At 43.9% G+C, this 24,436-nt stretch overlaps 1 protein-coding gene across 3 annotated transcripts in view; it reads right to left on the reverse strand.

Moving 5' to 3' along the window:
• Window positions 1-24,436, reverse strand: part of NHEJ1 (non-homologous end joining factor 1) — a 73,170-nt gene that overhangs the window by 40,912 nt on the left and 7,822 nt on the right. For all 3 annotated transcript variants that reach the window (XM_074313696.2, XM_019741873.3, XM_074313700.2), the window contains exons 4-5: window positions 20,641-20,779; window positions 19,992-20,050 (exon numbers count right to left, since the gene is read on the reverse strand). In XM_074313696.2, coding sequence (XP_074169797.2) covers window positions 19,992-20,050; window positions 20,641-20,779 — 198 coding nt within the window. The remainder of the gene's footprint in view (window positions 1-19,991; window positions 20,051-20,640; window positions 20,780-24,436) is intronic.

A 24,436-nucleotide genomic window follows, 5' to 3' on the forward strand; every position in this document is an offset into this window, starting at 1 on the left:
GTTCTTCTGGCGCCGCCAGATTCTGAACCCAGGAGGCATCAGGAAGAAGGATGACTGTTATTGAAAAATAAACAAATAAAGGAGAAGTTGTGTGAATCAGAGCCAAAGAAACCTATGCACCCCTGGCCCCAGGTCTAAGTTCAAAACCTATTCTATGGCACGTGACACCACTACTAGAAGGAAAGGCAGATTAAGTCGCCTCAAGCCATGACTAGAATTCATGCTCATGGTAAGATTCCTGCTGTACTCACGCACCAGGGCAGACTGCTGAAAACTAGAGGAGCATCTCTTGACTCCTCTCGCCTGATCCCCCCCAGAGGCCTTGACCCCTTAGCTCTGTCTGCAAAGCTGACCCAGCCCCCTTCACACACGCTCCAGAGGAACAGAGAGGCTTGTGGGCCGAGCCCAAGCTGAGGTGGTGAGAGGCCACACCTAGGAAAAGGGTGGGGGCTGCTCAGGGAGCTGTGTTCTGTCACACAATTACCATATTATGTAGCTCTAATAAAAAGAAATACTTGAAGTTTTACTAGTGCCATATAATAAAGTATTTATAGAATCCGGGGGGTGGGGGGTGGGCAGAGGTAGAGAGGGGGGAGGGGAAAAGGAGGCATCAGAATTGTTATTAAGAGCCCTGGCGACGGCAACTCCCGGTAGCCATCACACAGGTAAACTTCAAAGCCATCAGCCGGGGACATCAGGCTCGTGCTCACGAACCCAGCTCAGCGTGGCTTACTGCTCAGCACCTCTCTTCAACAGCCTGCCTCTAACTTCTCCTGGTTTACAAAGCAAGACGAGCAACTGGAAGTAATAGGAGGGAGGAACAAGGCTTATCAGCAGAAATGTGTGGAGCCGAGGCCTGAAAAGACGGATGGGGTAAAGGGGGTATCCGCTGAAAGAATGGACGGGATGTGGTTTTTAAAATAGGTTCTCTTCTGAGGCTAAATTTCCAGGTCTCACCATCCAACATACCTGACCGGTTTGAAATTTGCCAAAACCAGGTTTTCCATCATCGCACGGGCCCTTCTGCACACCTCTCCTACTCCATTCCAACCACACTCGCCACTTGCCACCACCACGAGAGCAGTGCACTCCACACCTCCTGCAACCACACGGCACGCACCCGCAGCTTCTCCTACACCTCCCCTCGCCCCCCCCCAACGGTCCTTACAGCCACAGTGTCACACACACACAACACGCTCACCACAAGACACTCCTCCCCTAGGGTACTGGCCGCCTGCATTTCCTGGGCATCTTCCCAACTTAAGACACATCCTAGATAAAAACATTTTCTGAGCCTACAACCCTCTTTAACATTTCAAAATTTTCTATTACCCAGAAAGTCTCCCCAAAGAGAGAGAACAGTGAGGGCTGTGGCATTATTACAGAGGAGACTATAAACAGAACAAATATAGAGCTGCTTTATTACAAGGCAGTGTGGGGTTGGTGGCTGGCTGATTACAGAGACACTCCCCAGAGCTCTCTGCAATCCCAGACCTCAATAAAGGCCAGAGGAGAGCTGCTTTCAACTGAAGGGCAATTGGATCCAGGGGCCCCCTAGAATGCCTTCAGATTCCAGTCCAGGATATGATACCTGCCTTGGTTGAAGATAAGAAGGAAAGCAAACACAACCTAAGAACAACCATGCTTGGCCAAGAGCCACCAGGCCATCTTCTCAAAGGCAAACACAATTAGTGTGGTTTGAGTCTCTTGGAATCAACAGATATCAAACTTCAGATTTAAAAAAAAACAACTGTAGAAATCAAGAGTAAATTGATAGATTTAAAACCCATACACATCAGGGATAGTTGCGAGTGAGGAGAAAAAATGGATTAGAAGACAGAGGAGCAGCATAGCTTGAGTGACTAAAGCAACCATATTACGCAAAACATCATAGAAGGAAAGAGTGGGAAATCCACAAGTCCTCGCCTCTGGGCTCTGGGCACACGGCGTCCCTTCCTGGGTGACTCACAGTGGGATCACCTTCACCCCCTGCTTCATGTGGTAAGGGCCTCTTTATAAGGAGACACACCGCGGGCCTTCTCCTCCTCCATCTCTGCGAGCCAGGAGAATTGCGTCACTGACCTCCACACATACTCCCTCCTCTTTCCAGCCGGCCACCACACAAGGGATCTTGTCTTGTGGTCCCTGCGATCCTTTCATCTGGGCTCCAAACCCACTGTCACCTTGGCCCTGAATCACTCCCCAGGAGACACTGGGAAAACATTGCTGGACAAAGAGCGTCTGGGTCCTGTACGGCTAGAATTTACTGATCCCTGCTGGTGAGAGAACCCGGGCCGTGCTCTTCCCTGCCCAAGGCCAGGGTGCAGGAATAATTTTGAACCTGGCCTGCGGCCAGCTCTGCCTACATACTAGGTTCCTGCTGACTTGGGTGATACCAGCTCCCAAGAACTGAAGGACAGAAAGGACTGAGAGGCAGCTTTAAAGGTTCTAGCTCTTCTACCTTACTTGTTCAAGTGGCTGAGAAAATGCTAGAGTTGGAAAAGGGCCAGCACGTATCATCCCCCCCACCCCACCCCCACTTCTGTGCTCATCCCACTTGGCTATTCTGTTCTCAGGGCGGCCCCAAGCAAAACATTTTGGCAGCTGAAAATGTCAGTGTCTCTCAGATCCTTCTCCAAGACAGAGGATTCCCCTCCAACTGTGTCTCAGCTCATTCCATGTCTCGTGGTCGTAACATTTTTCCTTGACCTTCTACGTGACGATACTTCAGTTTGGTGCCTGGCCTTTCTTCTATAATTTTAGAGGAGTTACAGGAACGCTTTCCACTCTCTGAGTACCCTCCTTTCTCAAATATATTTCATTAGAACAGAGCCTCTGAGACAGTGTGAGATAATGGGGGGGAAGCTCTGTATTAGAAAGTCAAAGGATGAGGCTCTTGTTTCAACTGCAATTACTGTGGGATTCAGGATCACTTAATTTCTCTGAGCCAATCCATCACATCTCCTCATCCTGAAGCGTCCCTATGGGGTTAAAAAAAAAAAAAAGTATGTAAATGTGTTCTTTCTTTTTAGTCTTCTTTTAATGAGTAGGTGATCAGTATATTTATGTTGAATTTTACTCAATGAAGCCTGCTCATTTCACCAGGTAGCTATAAGATAATCAAATCAAATAAAAAAGGCTCAAATTCTCTGCTGGGTACATAAGCATCACAAAATTTACTGAGTTCTTACAATGAATCAAACAAGTTAAACAAGGCAGATAATATCCCTACCCTTGGGGAACTTACCATCTAGTAGGGGGAGCCAGAAAAAACAGTGTTATAACACAGTGTTGACAGGGCTTATGATAGAGCAAATAAAGTAGCACATACTTGTAAGAAGGGCAACTAAACTGAACTCAGAGACCCAGGGAAAATTCCCTAGAGGAAGTCACATCTTCGCTGACATCCAAACGACAGGAGTTATCCAGGTGAGAAGGGGGTTTCCAGGTGGTGCCAGGGGGTTTCCAGAGGGAACAGCATGTGCCAAGGATTAGAGAGGTAAGAGAGAGAATAATGGGCTCTAGGAACTGATAGTAGTTCACTGTGACTGAAGTGTTAGATTTGGGATGGAGGGAGGGAGTGTGGATTGGGGTGCGGGGGGGTGAGTGTGGCCCAGCAGAAGGCAGATGAACCTGGAGAGGCAAGTAGAGGCCAGATCATAAAGGACCATAATGGTTTTATGAAGGAGATTGGACTTTATCCTAAGGTCATAAGCCATCAATCAATTTTAAGAGGGACACGTGACCAGAATCACTTTAATCAGGAGCTTACATGTGGTTTCTTTTCCTGATTGCAGATCCCTGAGGTTAGTGGGGTGTTAAAAAGAAAAAAAGAGAGGCACAGGTGAGCGGACCTACTTCTTTTCCTTCTGTTCTTTAGCAAGCGTGGAACCCAGCAGGTTCAACTCGCTTCCTCAAGGAACTCTGCAGTCCTTTAAATTCTTGGCTTACTTTGCAAACAGTCTTCCTTCTCAGGCCCCTTATTCCTCTCTCTCTGGCAAAGGAAAACCTTTGATCACGTGGCAAGTCCTTTCCAACCAGCTGTCCTATGGCCCGGAGCTTTTAGCCTCCTTTCTTGAGAGTTACTGCACCCCCACCCCCAACTAGGGCTGTCAGGTAAACCTGCCAATAATCCACATTTCTAATCCAAGCCCCATTTCTTATCTCTTACTTGAATTCCACCAACTCTGCTAATATTTACTTTTCTCCTCAATCCTGAGTCTCTCAACCTCTAGAAACAATTTGGTGGCCTCCTAACAGAAGACTAAGATAATGCTGACCAAACACATAATCAATCTGTATAAGAAAAACCTCCTATCCAGATAATAATGACATACTGGTAAATAAACTATATGAAAAACATTCCCTCCTTTCCTTTCTTTCCTTAGGTGGCCTGGAGTTGCAGTTTGAGGCTCGGACCCCATACCCTATGGGAAAACCATCACGGTCATTAAGTTTATCTCTTGGCCTTGCCATTTAACTTTAGAATCACAGAACCACAGTGCTGAGAAAGAAACCCTTAGCCACCTAGTCCAACCTTCCACCTCCCTGTTAGTTCTTTGGCATGACTTGGCTATTGAGGACAGATTATTTCTCACTGCCTGAAATTTACTTAAGAATTCCTTTTTCTCTTCATCCCCCACTGAACATGTTTAGGGCAGGACCTCGACATGCAATAGGGAATAGCTCAAACTCACTGGGTCTTAAGGTTCTAGAACAATGCTATTCAAAGAGTGATCAGCAAATTGGTGCTGGTCCATGAATTTTTTGTTACTAGCCCATGATGTGTGAAGCATAGAAATTGAGTGTAAGTATTTTAAAACTTTTATAGCAATCTGACATTGCCATGAAATCCAAACACACGTTCAGAGGACTCATTTCAGTGAACGAGGCATGAAACGGTTTGAGTATTGTTGAACTTGTCTATGTGGTATGTGATGCATGTTAGCTCTGCACAGTAAGACCATGTGTCAGATTACTTTGAAAAGCAATGTTCTAGAAGATTCCATGGGCAGAGAAGAGGCTAGGTCTGGGGGTAGGAGGGCTAGCTCTCCTCTCTTTCCCGTTCTCGTACAATGGAGAGTGGATCTGCTGCGTAGGATGAGGAACAGGAAGCTGCTCCCACTGAGCCCCTGGCTGTGAGGGGTGACGAGGAGGGCAGGAGTTGGTGGCCAGGTTATCAGGCAACAACAAACTCAGCATCCAAGCACGCGACTTCCAGCAATGCAAGGAGTTTCCTTTGTTTTGGGAAAACAAGAGCTGCAAGAAGCCTCTCCTTGACACGTTCTTGCCTGGCTTCGGGAGGAGCCCAACCACCCCTGACACACAAACAGGACAGTCCTGGCCAATGATTGACAAGCCAGTACCCTGACCACAACTCTGTTTGCTTTTCCTTTTCCACCACTTCCTCACTTGGAGGGCCACTGTGGGGCCATAGGTAGCTGCCAGCCTAGGTCACCATTCAAGAAATTCACCCCCAATGACCTACTCCATACAATTCTTCGATGCCCTTTCTACAGCCCCCTTTCTCTCCCATATGGTACTTCGGGTCCAATATCAAGGGCTTCTGGCCCCTCCTGTAAAGCTGTCGGTAGAGCTAAGCCTCAGAGCACTGCTCTGATAGAGGCCATAGTATGCTCTAAAAAACAATGCTACTGAACTCTGAAAGCAAGAAGATCAGCATCCATCCAGGGGCCGATGACGAACCATCCTTGAAGTTTCCGAAGGATATTTGGAACAGAGTCAGTTGGTTATGTTAGATCCTCAGCTTCAAGACCCCAGTTATCACCGACCAGCATATATAAAACATCACCTCTGTGTGATGCAGGAAGTTGTCAAAACCAAACTGCTAAGCAGCTAGCTCGGGAGCTTAGGACCAAAGACCAAAACATCCAACAACACCTGGGAGCCTAGCTCTTGGGATATAAACAGAGTAAGAGCGCCAACCTGTAGACTCACATGAAAGTGCCTTCTAAGGCCAAGGACTTCAGGACATTTTCTCCCAAAGCTCTGAGAAGTAGGGCTGGTAAGTCCCACTTAGGACTTTACTATGATTAAATCAAGAGTCCTGGGGACCAGCAAACCTTCCTCCCTTTCGGAGTAATCAAGGGAGCTTACTCTTTACTCTGATGGCCCGAGAGCCCAAGTTTCTATGAAGACTCATTTGTCCAGTAAGGGGAGGGGTGTGGGGGGGACTCCCCCCCACTCCAGGCCTCCTTCATGCCAAAGAAGGAGGAAACAGAATAAGCAAAATAAAATTCATAAAGCAAAGCAGTAATTATGGTGTGGTCAACAAGAGGCTGTCCTCAGGCCCATCATTATGTGGCTAAATTTAACGCCCTGCGCGGCCAGGGGAGCCGTGCGCCCGGGGCACCGTGTGTCCACACAGACGCCAGCCCCGCCACCTTCGCCCGCTCGACAGCCGCCAGGGCTGCCAGAAAGCAGGTCACAATTTTTTTTATAGTCTGTTTACCAAGATGCTGTTTTTACTGCCGAGGTTTCTCTCATTTTATCTCTTTTTCCCTTTTCCCCAAACAGACTGGCCTGTATTTTCTGTCCTGGTTTTTTTTTTTTTCCTTCTTCTTTCTTTCTCCCTCTCTCAGTACTATTTTCAGAACTCTAATTTTATATGGTATGTCCTTTTTTTTTTCTCTCTCTCTCTTTTTTTTTTTTTTTTGGTAAATATTTGCCATGACTAAGCCAGGCACATCCAGTTTAAAAGGCTCCGTCCCACAAAACATCAGGTCTTTAATGATATGCATCTCATTAGCTTGCCCCATGAAAGGGGGTATAGAAAAAAAAAAAGCAACTTACAGACTCTCTCACTTTTTATATCTAGAGAGACCTATATTTATATATGAGGACAAGCTGAAAACTGACATTCTGAGCCCCGATACAAGGTTAGTACAATGGCCATTTGATTCAGGCTTTAAGGCCCCAAAAGCAGTTTCAGGAGAGAGGGGCTATTGGTCTGTATATCATTGCTCGTTGGTCCAGGCTATTCTGACCAGATCAGTACAACCAGAACCAACTCTCGGACTCTGAGGTACTGGGGCTCTCTACTGAGGTACTGGGGCTCTCTAGGTCACCGGAACAAAACTCTGGGAAGTCCTCTGACACTAAATTTCCTAAAATCGGTATGAGAAAACAAAAGGAGGCAAAGAGGCACCAATATTTCCCTCTCTCCTTCACTGTGGACGAAATCAAAGAAAGGGAAGCTACGAGTTAAGCGAGTACTGAGAGAGACCCCCCCAAGTTAGAACATCCACACCTCCCACTCGCCATCCAAAAGGCCGCTCCAGCTGGGCAGAACCCCAAAATTGGTGGGAGGATTTCTTACTGTACATGTTAGGTTAAATGAAAGGGGTTGTATGGTCGAGTCCACTTACTGCACTGAACAAAAGGCATAGACTCTAATAAATCCTCTCCGAGTACTTACCTGTGATGCTTTTAAACCCAGCTTGATACTCTAAGATGGAGTTAGAGGAGTCCCCAGCACCAGTGTTTTCAAAAAGAAATGTTGGGGGAGGGTAATCAATAGATACGTGGGTTAAAGACCCTGAGTGGGGGCTCCCACAGCATCTCATGGGGAATCCATACTTTGTAGGGGTCACCAAAGGTCCAGAGTCTCTAACTTGGTGTTCATTAGTTAATTTAGGGATGATCAGACTCTAGAAGATTGATGCTAATTAAAATCATACGAGACTAATTTAGAAATTAAAATGCCAGTTTATTAGTGTATAATGTGGGGGCTATACCATCCTAGTGACTGATAGATCGTCAGCTGATTTTTCTTGGGAAGCTGAATAAACACTGAGAGTGCTACTTGTTAAACACATAAAAAAGGAGGAAAAACAGCAAATGACTTTCTGGGATAGTTCACATACACTATGGAAAATATTAGACACTCATCCTCGTCCTACTATATCATTGCTTTGGCACTGTGCCAGATAAATTAATACCGTGTTACCCCTTGGGTTACCTTTTTTGAATTCTATACAACTCTGCTCCTGTTAGTACATCTCCTCGGACCTCATGAATTAACTACATAAACAGTTTTTCTCAAATTGCCTGTAAGAGCCTAAAGGTGCACAAGACCAGGTGCTGGAAGAAAGGGATGGAAAGTAAGAAAGAAGGCAGTACTTGGGGCAGAGTTCTCCAGCCATGCACCATTTCCCTGTGTCATAATTAAGTTAGGTGTCTGTATTGCTCACAAGTGGGCCTCGAGCTAGCCTACTACCCACAAAGTTCCAAGCGTAGCTGTGTAACAAGTGGCAGGGCAGTGGGGCATGACGGAAGAATACTGGACTGGAAGTTCAAAGCCCTATGTCCTGGTGCTAAATTCTGAGTCCCGATGCCAAAATCTACCACTGTTTGTCCACATAAGAGTTCTTTTATCCTTGTGGGTCCTACGTTCCTCACAGGTAAAACAAAGAGGCTTGATATATTCTTAGATTGATAAACTCCCTTCCAGCTCATAAAATTCAGTGGCTCTAATCTTCTGTATGAGATATCTGAGATGCCATGATTTCCCTTGTTAAGGTACTAACCTAGGCCCTTGATGAGATGGGTAACCTAGTCTCATAAGCAATATTATATTTACAAGCAGTTGGGCGAGTTACTTCTGTAGATAGCTAGTCACATCCATTTTAAATTGATTCTTATTTATCTCAGTATCAGAGGTTAACCCAAATTTGGGGGAGGAGGATACTGTGCTTGAGACTTGTGTCTCTTTAGGTACCCACTAAATCTGGTACTTTCATTCTGCTCTTCCCCCAGCTGCTGGGGGCTGCAGAAAACTAAATGCTAAGATGAGCTCCAACTATTCCTTCTTTAAACCAAGAAGTACTGTCATACTGTTCCTCCTTATTCCTAACTTCACTCACATCAAATTGGAAGGGTTCTTTGGAGTAAAAGATTCTAAGAAGACAATGTATAGGATGAGGACGGCTTGGGCTTCAAGCATAACAGTAACAGATGCCAAAGAGCTTCTGGAGGATTCCCTCAAACCACCGCACCTCGGGAGAGCCTCTCAAATTATGTCACTGAATAAAATACCTAGTGTGTCTTCCCTTCAGCCGTCATTCACCATATAAAATCCCTCTGAATGCTTAGCTCAAGATTCATCTCTTCTAGAAATACCTTAGCCAGACTAGCCTGGTATGAACCCCAGATCCCATCCAAATGAATCTATTTCTTCTCCCTCTCAGGTGATATGTATTTTATGTATTTAGAATATTATTTGTGTGTGTGTGTGCGTGCGTGTGTGTGTGTGTGTGTGTGTGTGTGTGTGTGTGTGTATATATATATATATATATATATATATATATATATATATATATATACACATACATATATACATATATATATATGAAAATAAATAAATTCCAGTGGTCTCATGTCTCTCAAAAGTCCATCTTTCAAGGGCAGAAACCATGTTTTAACTTTTCAGTATGACTCCACAATATTTAATATTTTCACTGGTGTTTAATACATACTGTCCACATAGAGTTCAAACTTCCAAAGAGAAAAACAAATAAACCAAAGGTCTCCCACACAGAACGAAAAAAATGCTTCCTGAGACTTTGTGGCAATGTCTTCCTTGACAGTTCCCTGTGGGAGATAATAAGAATACCCACGAATCCTAAACACTGAACAGCTAAGCCACTAACTAACCTAGAGAGTAGAACTCTCATCACTTGTCAATGTGGCTCACTCTCCAGAAGAAATATCACCCAGAAGGGGAGCCATAAGAGAACACTTTAGGTATAAAGCTAAGGTTATGAAGCCAATAGATCGGGTAAAGCTTAAAGGTAAATCGTCTGATACTTTGGTCTTCTCGTTTCATTTCTATAACCAGAGACATTTACCAACGTGAGAGACTTTTAAGCTGCCTTTGTCATTTGTACCTTCTATCTACAAGGCACTACAGTTCAGAAGAGGAAGCAAAACGAGCAAGACAGTTCTGCACTGAAGAAGTTTATAATCTAACAGGGGAGATAAGTATAGACATTCTTATAATAAGGCCTAAGTGATGAGTGACACAGGGAAGATACAAGGTGCTGCAGGAGTTCAGAAGAGGGAAAGAATATAGCTTATACTTTTAATTCTGTCCCTTTCACTATTTCTGTCACAACAGAAAAATCATGTAACCCTCTGATCCTCTTTTTAAGTAAGGCAGATTGAATGCCCTTGGAAAGGACTTTAACATTCTTGAACAAAAAGGCTACACCTCCTGGGGAAAGAGGGTGGAAACAGGCAGAAATCAAGTCACCTATCTTCAAAATATCGCCCATGCCCTCATGCCACCCACAAACCCGAGAGGAAGGGCTAATCCTTCTTCTTTGCTCAACTCCATAGGGCTCTGCTTTCACATGATCACTTTCCTTTTCCAGAGACTTGTCCTTTGTTTTCAAACACATGTGTTTCTTCCCATCTTAAAACAGGGTTTTGCTTAAGCCCCTTCTAGCTCTCCAGCTAGCTGTCATTTCCTTTTCATTGGGAAACTTCTCTGATGAGGGTTCTACACACACTGTCTCTACTGCCTTATCCATTGATCCTTCTTTAGCTGCTGCAATCCACTGATGTTGCCCAAGACCACGAATTATCTAACTTCCTCAGGCAGTCACCCTTTCTCTGTGGTCTCTGTCCCACGTGTGGCACTGTGGAGCACCATCCTTAGTGATGGGAAGAGCATGGGATTTCAGCAAAGACAAATATGAGTAAATCAGCTGAGGGACTTGAAGCAATTTACTTAGCCCTTGAGTCTCTACTTCTTTATCTTTAAATTGAGGATAATGTCACCAACCCCATAGGTTTGTTATAAGGATTAAAAGTTATAATTTAGGTGAAGCACCTAGCACTGTGTTTAGCACATGCACGGCATGTACTTGATAACAGTTAGTTCCCCTTTCTTGGCTAACTTACTTCTCTATCCAGATTCTCTTCCTATCTCATTCACATTTCTTTTACTGGCTCCTACTACTCCTTCCAATTATGATTGTTCCCCAAATCTCATGGTTGGATTTCTGTTCTTTTCTCCATGCTCTTCCCAGGAAAAAATGCATCCATGTGCCTGCCTTCAAATACTGCTACTTTGCAGATAATTCCCCAATCTATTTTTACAGGTCCGTTTTTCTTCCTTTGTTTTTCTTAATTTTATTGGGGAACAGTGTGTTTCTCCAGGGGCCATCAGCCCCAAGTCGTTGTCCTTCAATCTAATTGTGGAGGGCGCAGCTCAGCTCCAAGTCCAGTCGCCTTTTCAATCTTTAGTTGCGGGGGCGCAGCCCATCATCCCATGCGGGAATTGAACCAGCAACCTTGTTGTTGAGAGACCGCGCTCTAACCAACTGAGCCATCTGGCCGCCCCTACAGGTCCATTTTTCAACATAAGCTTCAACCCTATTTTTAAAACTCTTTCCTGAGCATTCCCACTTGTATGTCCTATAATCCATTCAAATCCAGTATGTATTGAAAAAGATCTTCACCTTATGTTTTCAAATTAACTCTAATTATATATAAGCCATCATTTTTTTTTTTTTTAAATAAGGTAAGGCATTGTTAAATGGTCATACTGTAATCAATGGAGTTTTGTGAAATCCTTCCTCTACCAGGGGAAAAAAGAGGGAGACTCAACTGTGTGAATCATAGCAAAATGCTCCAAAAGTATGTAAAGCTTATAGGTTAGGCCTAAAAGGGCTAGATATTTGCCAGAAATAAGGCATCAATCATCACTGCCTCAAACTCAATTCTGAACTAAGTAGATTTCTCAGACTGGAAATTAAAACCACATGAGAGACTAACAGTAGATTTGGTGGGGCTAAACAGAAAAAAAAACAGTTTTCATTTTAGAAGAGTGGGTAGCTTCCTTTGAATGAAGATACACAACTCCTCGGAGAAGTAGTTGTTGAATTGTGCTAGCCTATCCGGGTATACATACAGGGGGGCATACGATTTTGTTTTCCACAGGCCCCTACAAATTTCTACTGCCTTTTATGCAGCCTGATACACTTATTTATGTTATATGCGTAGCCTCTATAGAAATTTGAGGGTTTTCTTTTTTTTTTAAGATAAGAGAATCTGGAACATGATAAAGTCCTTCACTATTGGGATTCCTATAATCAGAAACCTATCTTTTGGAAATAAGTCGTTTTATTCCATTTGTATTTTCTATATTGACTTCCTTTTAGTTTTCCCTCCGATTGTTAATTAATTGTCTTTTGAAAGTATGAACCCTTATAAAGCTTTGTAAAAGTAAAAGAGATAAAGAGGCCTTTTGATACATTCTTGGGCCCAAAAGAAAAGTGGTGACCGCTGGCAGCAGGGCTCAGTGGTGACTATAGGAATACACAGTGAGAAAACCCCACAGAGAAGGCAAAATTCAGAAGAAATATAGTTGAGAAACATGTGCAGCCATCCCTTCCTCCCTGGAGATTTTCATTCCAGAGCTCAAATACTGGTGGATTTGTGTTTTAAATAAGGAAAACCATTCCTTTATATGCCCAAGATTAGATTTAATTGAGCCCCACCCATGATTTGCCCAGTCTGTCCATAGCACCACTATTCTTCAGATCACACAGGCATACCACTGACAGCCTAATCTTACTAAAAGATCACTTTCAGATGTCAATTCTCCAGTCAACATTTCAACGGTTTCCCAATATCTACAACAGTAATTAATAATTATAAGAAGAAAGTGCCCCATAGCTTCCGTAGATGTGCCTCTGTTTGAGAATCACTGCATGCAATCATAGATGTTAATAATTGGAGTGAAATAGGCAAATAAATGAATGACAGGCAGAAAGAAGCTGAAAAACATTTACCTTCAGAATAAAGCACCAATCTGCCAAGCCAGCATTTAAGCCCCCCTCCCCCCGCACCACCACCACAACCTGGCCTCAAGTTATTATCTTGCTAACCCTATTTTCTACCAATCCTCACCCACTCTTATTCTTATTTTATATCCTTCGCCCATGTGCTTTCCACCTAAATTGCCTTCCAAATATTTCCCTAACAAAACTGAAAAGAAAAACCATTCCATTCCAGTTCAAGTCCTGTCTTTTACAGAAGTTTTTCCAGTCACTCCACTACTGTGGCTCCTATTATCATCCCTCATGAAGCACAGCGAGCTCTGTGATGACAATATTATCGTACCTGATACACTCACCCGGCAGAGCGCACATGCACGATCCTACGCACCAGAATGAATTAGCAGAGAACGGACATGCACGGTGGCAGGGAAGACGTTCTCATGCAGCGAGGCTTATCTTTCTGTGTGATGCCCATGAAGGATACTGACAAAACATCCTCTGAATCCTTTGTCTTCCTCTACGTATTGAACAGGTGGATGGCAGAGGAACAGCCCTTCACATTGTGGAAGTAGAGCCAAGAGAGAGGAAAGACGAGGAAAGAAGAGACTTAATAACTTACTTTTGGCTCTATGCCTTATGTTCTTTCCAGGATTTTGTTAAGTTCTTATTCCTTTGGTTTTTCAAATACTTAATTTCTTAACTGGGTCTAAAAAAGAGGTTCTAGGGTTTCTCCATACATAAAAGATTCAAGGTTTATACTTCATCCCAATGTTGGGACTATCTCCCAGTAAACTGTCAAAGAAAGAAAGCAGGTAATCCAACGGCAACTCAACAGTGGTCCTCTCCTTTGTCTACTCATCTATTTACCGGAGGGTGCTCAGTCTCAGGGTACCAACAAGTGGTAAGTTGATGGCCCCCTCATACGATACAGAAAACAAAGAGGAATGGGAAGATATGATTCCTTCATCCATTCTACAAATATTTATGGAGAGCCTACAATATGTAGAGGCATTGCTCTAGGCACTTTGGCTAAATCAGTGCACAAAACATACATCCTTGCCCTTGGTGAGTATACACATTCCAGCAGAGGGGAGATAGACCATAAACAATAAGACTAATAAAATAAGTAACTGTTATGGTAATACTTTGGAAAATAAGTGCTATGGAAAAAATAAAAGCAGAGCATGGTAAATTAAATGGGCGTGCCAGGTGCAGAGGGGCAAGGATGTGGCTTACAATTTTAAATAGGATAGTCAGGTTAGCTCCATTGTGAAAGAGACTTTGGAAAAAAGACTTTATTGCAGTCCACGTAGATCTGTCCACAACTGTTTTTTGACATACCTACCGCTAAGAGGTGGAGCTTCTTTAAGCTCCCGCTGACTATGGCCAGGACTTAGTGGCTCACTTCTAATGAAGAGAATACAGTACAGATGATATGATAGTGATGGGATGTCACTTCTCAGATTAGGTTATAAAAAAACCGGCATCTTCCATTTTGGTCTTGGTCTTGGTCTTTCAGGGATTCCTGGCTCTGGGGGAAGCCAGGACAGTGTCAGGTGCACAGCCCTAGGAAGAGGCCGTGTGGCAAGGAAATGGCACCTCCTGCCAACAGCCACATGAGACAGATTGGAAGCAAATTCTCCAGCCCCTTCCGATGACTGCATTCCCAGCCAACATCTTGACTGCAATTTTAAGACAGACCCTGAGCCAGAATCACCCAGCTAAGCTGCTTCCAGATTCCTGACCCTCAAAAACTGTGTGAGATAATAAATGCCTATTGTTGTCAGCCACTAGTTTTAGAGTAAGTTGTTATACAGCAATAGATAACTAATACAGACCTAAAGGAAGTGAGGGATTCGGCCACACAAATATCTGAAGAGCATTCCAGGCAGAGGGAACAGGCAGCGTAAAGGCCTAAAGGCAGGTGATGTTTAGAGTGTTAGAAAAGCAGCAAGAGGCCAATGTGGCTACAGAAAGTGAGTGAGGGAGAGAATAGGAGATGAGATCGTACAGGTAATAAGGTCCAGATCACGCAGGGTTTCGTAGGACATGGGAAGGTCTTTGGGTTTTACCCTGTAAGTGAAATATGAAGCTAGGGAAGGGCTTTCAGCAGGAGAGCAGCAATATGTAGACAATAGCATGATGTGACTTGTGCTTTAATAAGATCACTTGGTTGGTAATGGTCCAGAAGGGGGTAGGGGTAGCAGCAGGGGTACCAGTAAGGACGCTATTGTAAAAATGCAGGAAAGAGACAACAGTGGCTCAGACCAGAGTGGCAGAGGAGGTACAGGGGGCTGTACCTGAGCTTGGAAGAAGGAGAGCGGGCTAAGAAAAGGAAAAACTGTCATGGAAAACTCCCAAGAGAGATGATGCCTGGGCAGAGTGGGGAAAGTGGAATAGGAGTCTGTTGTGAGGACAGAGAGAATACCGGCAAATGGGTCAGAGATGTATGGGCGGGAAGCTGCCAATCATACTTCAGTCTGATGAAATTGTGGGGCGCTATGGGCGAGTGACAAAGGATCAGGCTGAAGGATCAGGACAGTAGGAACACATCATGAATGATCTTGTGTGACATGCAAAGAGTTCTGAACTTTGTCCTATAGGCAACTGAGAAGCACTAGAGGACTTTAAGCACTATGTCACTCTCCGGTGACATAATCAGGTTTCTGTTTCAATGAGGTCACTCGGACATAACTGCAAGTTCAACCGCAGGGGAATAAGTATTGACTAGGAGACAAGTTAGGAGGCTGATGCATGGTCAAACCAAAAATGGAGCGGAGTATGGGGAATCTGAGGCACTAGAAGCTGGAATATAGAAAAACAGCAGATTCGGAGGCCGGCCCGGTGGCTCAGGCGGTTAGAGCTCTGTGCTCCTAACTCTGAAGGCTGCCGGTTCGATTCCCACATGGGCCAGTGGGCTCTCAACCACAAGGTTGCCAGTTCAATTCCTCGAGTCCCGCAAGGGATGGTGGGCAGCGCCCCCTGCAACTAAAATTGAACACGGCACCTTGAGCTGAGCTGCCGCTGAGCTCCCGGATGACTCAGTTGGTTGGAGCCTGTCCTCTCAACCACAACGTTGCCAGTTCGACTCCCGCAAGGGATGGTGGGTTGTGCCCCCTGCAACTAGAAACGGCAACTGGACCTGGAGCTGAGCTGCGCCCTCCACAACTAAGATTGAAAGGACAACAACTTGACTTTAAAAATAAATAAATAAATAATTTAAATTAAAAAAAAGAAAGAAAGAAAGAAAAACAGCAGATTCAAAAGACAGTTGACAAGTTAGGCTTTGGAAATAAGGACAAAGAGAAAAGTGGGTAAGTTTCTAGCTTAGAAAATGGAATGGATAATAGTGCAATTCCCTAAGCTAAGGTATATAAGAAGAGAAATAGGTTTAGGGGAGTAGATTATTAAGTTTGAACATGCTGCATGTGGGACATCCAGGGGGAAAGGTCAAACATGCAGGAAGGAATATGGGCCTGAAACACAGTGGAGATACAAACTTGGTACTCGGTGGTGTACTAATGCTGGTTGAAGCTGGGGTCTGGGGGAGATAACTCAGAAAGAGAGTGAAGAGAGGCTCAAGTACACAGTCCTAGGTAAAGCCAGCCAAGGAAACCAAGTAGAAGCTGTGTGTGAATGAACCCAACAGGACAGTACTTTTCAGATTAAAGGACGCCTCATTTTCCCCGGGTATCTTTGCTATAACCTCTAGCTTCCTAAGAGCAGCAATGACTATCTTCATAGCTTGAAGCATCTGCTTTAGAATCGGTGCAACCAGACAGGGGATGAAGTTAGTAACTAAAACTAGACAGGACACAAAGGCCATGGCTACGTTTAGGATGCTGAGTGAAATCAATGTTAACTGGAGTTATATAACGAAAACTGTATCACAGAAATTGGTTAAAATATTATACTGAACAGATTAGCCTTCCAAGGCAGTCAGAATGCAGCAGGAGAAGTGACTGCTATGCTGAATACTCTCCTCTGAAGACAGAGAAGAAGTCTCTATCTCTGTGAAGGCCTCCCCGCCCTAAGGAAGCCAACCTCACTCAACTGCCCAGGTTTTAGTGTCAAGGGCTGATTCCTCGCCAGGGGTTGCCAGCTGCAGAGGGCGGGGCTCTATTTTGGGCTGCCTCTGTCCCTGAGCCTGGCCGAGTCTGGTTTGAGCAGCATGCAGCCCCAGTGACTCACACACCCATGCAAACCGCCTGTGGCTCAGTGGCCTGGCCTCGGAATGCCAGCCTTAGGCCAGCTCCCTCCTCACCCCATTACACTGGGATAAATAAATAAAGAGCCCCGCCAGCAGCCGCACAGCCTGATGGCAACCAGATGGAGAGAGAGAGGCATGGATGGGGCCAGGGGAAGGAACTCCCTCCAGTGGACTAGACTGAGAGTGGGCTGTGCCAGCCCAATCCTGCTAGAGTGCCCCTTTAACATCGTTCCTACTGCATGCAGTAATAGTCCCCAGTGCCTTGCCTCCTCTTGCACTCCTAAGGGTGTCTTTTAGCCTCTAGTCCTAGGAAATGCTCGACGGGGGGCTTTTGCCCTCGATGAGGAGCGTGCCAGCAGCCACCCCACCCAGCTGACGTGTATCAGCATTGCCAGTGTTCCCCCTCTGGTTAGGCCATATCAACTGGCCCCCTTAGAGAAATCAGAGACTCTTGGGTGAAAGGGTAAAAAAAGAACTCAATATGGAGAAGTAACCCCTACTCCATCCTTAAATATTTTTCCTGGCCTTAGCATCCTAGAAAGCTCCCTGCCCTACTGCCCCACTGCCTACCTCCAGGGCCTCTTGCCTAGCAACAGCCCCAATGAGAAGCAGGAAAAACAAGCCCCAGGCACTTGACCGCATGGTCCTCTGACATCAGTCCTGGCCCACCCCTCCCCACCCCCACCCCCCACACCCCGCACCTTCATCCCGAGTTCTCTGACCCTGGTTTGTTTATCTTCCTATGTTGCTTATTTTGATGGCACATCCTTTCAGCTCAGTCTTGAGTGACCCCATGACCCTTCTATGTCCTGTTCGTAGGACCCCAGGCAAGCAGAGTAACTGAAAAGATGCAGCGGCCATAAGAAATTCTGTTGTCCCATTAGCAAACCTTTCAGTTCTAGCAGCTATGCAAGACATTCAGTGCTCCCAGAGGTCACAAGCATTCCACATTATCCTAGCCCTTAACTCTCTTCTAACTGGTGTGTACAATCAAAGTATCAAAACAATATAGGGATAATCCTAGACAAGAAGTGCAGGCGGTCCTAAACATATAGCTACAGCTACATGACCTTAGGCAAGTCACTTAACCTGAGGCCCAATTTCTTAATCTATGAAATGGAAAGCTACAACTACCTAGCTCTCAGATCCTTTCCAGATGTAATAAAATTCTACAAGTCTATGTGGTTTGGATGTGATCCACCCAGAACCTAGAGGACCAGTATTCTTGAAGTAGTTGGTTCCAAAACACAAATATCTTTCCTGGACTTGCACCTGGATTCTATATGCTTTCACTTCCCCCTGCCCTAATAACAGGGAAGAGATGAGCCTCTAATTTTACAAATGAGAAAATAGAGGCTCTGAGAGAAGTCATTCTATATAGCTGAAGCATACAGTACATAAATAAAAATGTCAAGAAACCGAGAATAGGTATGTAGGCACTAGATTAGGAAAGGACCCCTCTGCTAGGCTAAGAAAAAGCCTTCCATTTAACCAAGGGGCTGAGGCCGGGAACTACTGTATCATACCCAGCCTGTGTTAACCTCCTTAATAGCCAAACTTATAGACAGAGGAAGCTAACTCAGAAAAACGGCTTAGGAAACTGCTCTCTGTTACAAATCGAGGTTTCATGGTCTCTCTCCAGGAAGACTTGAAACCTATTCTGCTTCAGGACTTAACAATACGTGCTTTCCTTCTTCTCCAGAGTTACAATTGCTTCAGCAGATGCACTGAGCACTTGACTCACAGTTTTTGTCCTTAGTGTTCAGACCCCAAGCATTCTGGAGTCATTGCTCGGTCAATGCACAGAGGCAGAACAGAAGGTTCCAACTCAAGAACTACCTGCTTCATTTCTAGCCCTGTGAAAAGTACTAATTCCAAGTTCAAGAGAAATAGGAGTTATAGCCCCTATCCACAAGGAGTTTACAAATTAGCCTAGAAGACAAGATAGAAATATGAATAATCTATACATAGCAATACAGTAGCACCTCGGTTTTCGAACGTCTCCGTTGACGAACATTTCAGTTTACAAACGCCGTAAACCCGGAAGTAAATGCTTTGGTTTTCAAGCACGCCTTGGAAGTCGAACATGTCACGCGGCTTCTGCGGAGTGCAAGATCCTGAGGCCTCGCTGTCGGCTGTTTTCGAATGTTTCAGAACTCGAACAGTCTTCCGGAATGGATTACGTTCGAAAACCACTGTGTTATAATAGCATTATTTACCTACATAATAAAGTTCCAACTTGGGTAACACGTATAATTAGAAAATAGGGCAATAATTCTACTAAGGTACTAACTGTACAACCAACAAGTCCCAGAAGAGTTAGAGAAGGAGAAGATCAATATTGACTGGTATTATCAAAGGTCACTATTATTAATACTCCCCCTGTTTGGCATTTAACAGATGTTTCTTTTGGCCAAGCTCAATCCTTAGAAGGGAAACCTAGGCAGGAGCTTCTGACAGGCCACAATTATCTACTCCCCATTCATTCCTTTGCCAGTGCCCTTGTGTAAACACTGTGATTTTCCACAGCCTACTGTGCCCACAAGACAGTCCCCAGATGGTAGCCCTGCGCTTTTCACCTTCCTCTACCGTGGGATGTTGAAGGGCCTGGATAAGCAATAATGACTCGCCCCCATTCCACAGTCCAGGCCTGTGATCAGATCTCAACAAGCAAAAATTTAGCAACTGGTCAACCAAGCTTTCCAAGGTTAGAGAATACCGAATGAAATGTCTAGGTTTTCAACAAGCTGTTTTACAAATGTTAATCAGCCCACTTTTGCCTTTTACGTTCTTCCCCATTTTCCCCATGTACACCTCAAGCTTTATCAGACTCAATAGGCAACTTTTTCAGAGAAAGGGCTTTCCAATCAAGTAAGCAACCTAACACCCAAACACAAGTCACCACTCGGACATCTGGAAAGAGGAAGTAAAGCAAAACTGCACAAGGAGAAAGGAAATAACAAATACTCTACCTCTACCATAAATTGTTCCGAGAAGGAATTTTCTTCAAACGGCTCTGTCTTCAACCGACCTGTAATAAGAAGCGATACAGAAAAGAAATGAGTCTCAGGACGAGCTTCCTACCTGTGAGGTGGAAAGGCAACAGAGCCCAGGATTTCTTGGAAAAGAGCACAAAGATACACTACCCAGAGGTACCTAGTCCAGTGGGAGAAGGGAAGACAGTCTGTGTGCAAACAGGAGGAGGAGAGGTGATTAATACCTAACAAATGACAGGTTCAGTGGCAGCATGTGCTCTAAGAGATTTTCCTGAACAAAGACAAAGGTCAAACTGAATTTTTATTTTGAAGTTGGAGCTATGCAGCTTCTTCAAGTCCCAAGTTCATGATGACCCTCCTACAGTTTTGTATAGCTACTGGCCCCTTTCCAAAGTCTTTCCTTGCCATTGCCTAAGGCATGTCTGGACTCGGTTACAGTTTCTATTGGCCAGTTGGGCACCAGCCAGGTACTCGAGGGAAAGAGAAGTGTCACCAAGCATCAAGTCTCCAGTTTGGGTAAGTACCCAGCACTCGCCCTCTAATGCAAATGAGTCTCCCCTTTTCTGAGACACATTTGATTATCTGTACCATTCCCCACCCAACATCTCAAAAAATGCCCTCTCACCTCGGCTCAGTGTAGCCCCACTCTCCTGGTAGTCCTGGATCTCTAGATCTTTCATGTGAAGCAAGGTTGCGAGATCCCTCACTTGGCACTGCAATGCCAGGCTCATGCCCATCAGAGGACGAATCAAATGTTGGGAGACCTTCCATGGAAGAGATATCAATTAGCCAAAAGATATTTACAAAACGTTCCTTAAAACTATATTAGGAACTAGAAAAAGTACTGAAGATTAATGTCTTCATTGGAACTTCTGGTTTCATAGACAAGCAATCCATTTATATGAATGTAAACACAAATATAATCATTAAATAAGTGTATTAAAGAAGTTCAAGGATTCTCTTTGTGGCAAAGATAAAAGGAGAAGAATAAAGGAGAATACTAGTGAATACATAACCTAGAGCTGTGATTAAAGAGAAGGATGTGAAACAGCTGATAAGAGGAAAGTGTTAACTCAATTCTCAGCAGAGACTGAGAGACAAAAGCAGAAGATCCAAGTAACCTTCAAGAAAGTAGGTGTGGCTACAACAGAGTATGCTCGCTGGACTATAACAGAAGACAAAAATCCACAGGAAGTAGAGAGATTTCAAAGTCAAATTAGACACAGGTACTAATGAAGCGCTATTTCAGGGCTGATGATAGTCCTGAATGAGCCCTGAGTTTCAAGTGTTCCCCAAAATGCAGCAAAGCCTAAGGTCAGTGTTGTAATAGAAGCAAAGCAGTCACCAAGAGACGAGCCTAGGAAGGACTAAACCACCCACACACACCTTGCTCTTAACAAAACGTAAGAAGGTTGCAAGCATAGCTGTACTGCAAATGCAGCTATGATGTTCTCATATGACAATGTACAGCTCTACAAAATAATAATTTCATTCTCCTATGCAAGGTGCCCATTAGCCTTCTTCAAAAGATGAAAGCCTTAGCCAAAGAAAATAACTAAAATCAATAATCTATTTGTGGCTCGGGATGTTATCAGTGTTTCTTTCCCTTCCTCCAAGCAGATGAGCTGAAGGAGGCACTAAGAAGAAATGCCCTAGACCAGAGGTCAGCAAACTTTTTCTGTAAGGGCCAGAGAGTCAATATTTTCGGTTCTGTGGCCCATACAGGCAGGCCCTGTCGCAATACTCAACTCTGCTGTTGTAGCATGAAAGCAGCCATAGACAACATGTAATAAAAGAGAGTGGCTGGGTTCCAATAAAACTTGACAAAAATAGGCACCAAGCCAGAGTTGGCCTGCTGGCCATAGTACACCAATCCCGGCTCTAAATTTAAAAGGGAGAACTGTTAGACAAGATACCCCACCGAGGCTTGAAATGAGGGAATGGTACTGGAGTTACCCACAAGATGTGCAAGCCAGGCTCATCTCGATCAGGATCAGAAGTCTGAACTCTTCAGACTTTTGTGTTTTCATCTTCCACTAATTTTCTGGTAAAACTTACTACTAAAAACTCCAGTTGTATTGTGGCTCAAACAGAAAGGAAAAGACTTTTTCCCACATTTCTCTAATGTAGGGGGAAGAGACTAGGGGTTAGTGGCAGCAGCTTTTGTACCAGCGCCAGGACCCAAGAAATGCAGGAGTACTGGAGCAAAGTGGAAGGCCAGAAATCAAGTGCAGCTCTAGATAGCAGTCACTTCTTTCCATCACACAGCACATCCCAACCTGGTACTGTCTCCCAGCTCAGGTCCTTCATATGAACATAAGCCTCCAGGAAGGACTATTCAGAATGTGGCAGAAATGCTGCTTTGGGAAAATGTATCTGCTCTAGACCCAACCTTCTTTCCTAGGAATTGTTTTTAGTAACTTTGGCTCTGTTCAAGGTAGATCAGGAGGAAAAATAGGTAAATACGCAGTAAAGCAAGTCAATGTTTGGTGGGTTGAAAGTAATTGTACTTACTAACCAAGCAGTATCACCATCCATTCTCAAATAACGGAAACTCTTAAAGGCAAGTAACCAGTCTCTCTAGGAGGGCCCCTTCATAGCAATTTCTTTGAGTGGTAGTCAATATCACAACACGAAACATGATTAAAAACAGTTTTGAATCAATGCCACGTCTGATTAAATATGGTAATGCCATACCAGGCACCTGAAATTATCTATCGGACGCCAATGTCTACAGAGCAAAGAGGGGGAAAAAAAGCTTTTTATCAGTAAATATTTTAACTTCTAAAATATTTCATAGGATTGGGTTACATCACTCTGAATCACTGGGGTATAACTCACTTCAAAGTTAGATGCACACTAACTTAGATCAGTTAATTAGAACAAGGCATTGTGGCTGAAGGAATGGATTTCAAAGCAAATCCACAGACACTACAAGGAAAAATCTTGAAGTGCTTTAGGAAGTCAGGGACACACCCACCCCACCCCCACGTCATTTACAGACAGCAGTATATGAAGACAAGCAGTTCAACAAATCAATTCAACAAATACCTACTGTGTGCCTAATGCGTGCTCTGACCCTACAAGGCCTCTGCCCTCAAAGAGCTCAAGAGTTAAGGTCAGGACGTGTAGTGGACATAGAAGGAGTTGGCAGTCTTCTCCAGAGGAAAAGCTATTTATAATTTCCTGCAATGTGTTCAGATTTCCCATAGGTCATAGGCAGGAGAGCAGAATGGGAGTTATCAATCCCAAGGGTAGCAGGCTGGGTATTAAGAGACCTAGATTCCAGTCCTGGCTCTGACAGAACCTAGATGTAAAAATGGCTAGTCCCAACGACTCTCATGGTCCTAATCTTTTCTAAAAGGAAAAATTATGGCATTGGAGTGTTTGCTCTCACAGGGCCACTGTAATGCTAAGGGTAAGTAATATTACACACGTAATCCTTACATATTCCATCCTTACAACTCCACAGGAAGGTTGTGATTGGTGTCTCCATTTCATAGATGAAGAAACCGAGTCTCATAAAAATTCAGTAACTTATCCCAGGCAATGTAAGTAGTTAAAGTGGTGGAGCTGGGTTACAAATTCAGGTCTGCTGGCTCCAAAGCCTGTGCTCTTTGCTCTTTCTACCACAAAAAAAAACCAAAAAAAAAAAAACACCACCACCAAAAAAATACCTTTGCATGTTAATCCTTGGAATTATAAAATGGCCAAAGAGGTGACAAATTTGGAAGTCAAAATATGGACTATCAAGAATTACATTAGAAAAAAGTATATAACAAAAAGAATTACATTAGATACAGAAAGAATACACAGTGGGAAGGGAGGAGGAGATGAAGAGAGGTTGGTCAGAAGTGGAAATGGGCTCAGTGTTAGAAAGCAGAGAGCCAAAGCTTTATATATTCCATAATATCTTGCAGAGACTTAAGAACTATTAAATTATTAATGTGAATACACTATGTTGTAGAGGGTGCAAGGAAACAGGTTCTCTCCTACTCTCCTTTATGACTAGTAAGAATTAAGCTGCATAATCTCTCTGGAAGACATTATGGTAGCGAGATTAAAGAGGCAAATATTCCTTGATTCAGCTTTTCTACTTCTTGCAAGTAGAAGAAATAAATACAAGGATATTTACTACCTATAATAACCAAAGAATGGAAACAACTAGTGGCATATCAATTAACATGCTGATATATTCATTAAATAAAACGCTACGCTGCCATTAAAAAAATATTAAAGCAGGTCTTCTAAATGCATTGCTGTGAATGATTTCTAAGTTCTATTAGGTTGGTGCAAAAGTATTTGCAGTTTTTGCAATTATTTTTAACCTTTTAAACCGCAATTACTTTTGCACCAACCTAATATAATTAAGTGAAAAAAAGCAAGGTACTGAACAGAATGAATAGTGTGCTGCCATTTGT

This window comes from Rhinolophus sinicus, chromosome 17, assembly GCF_057876585.1.
Source record: "Rhinolophus sinicus isolate RSI-liver-muscle chromosome 17, RSI-T2T, whole genome shotgun sequence".
Classification (NCBI taxonomy): Eukaryota; Metazoa; Chordata; class Mammalia; order Chiroptera; family Rhinolophidae; genus Rhinolophus; species Rhinolophus sinicus.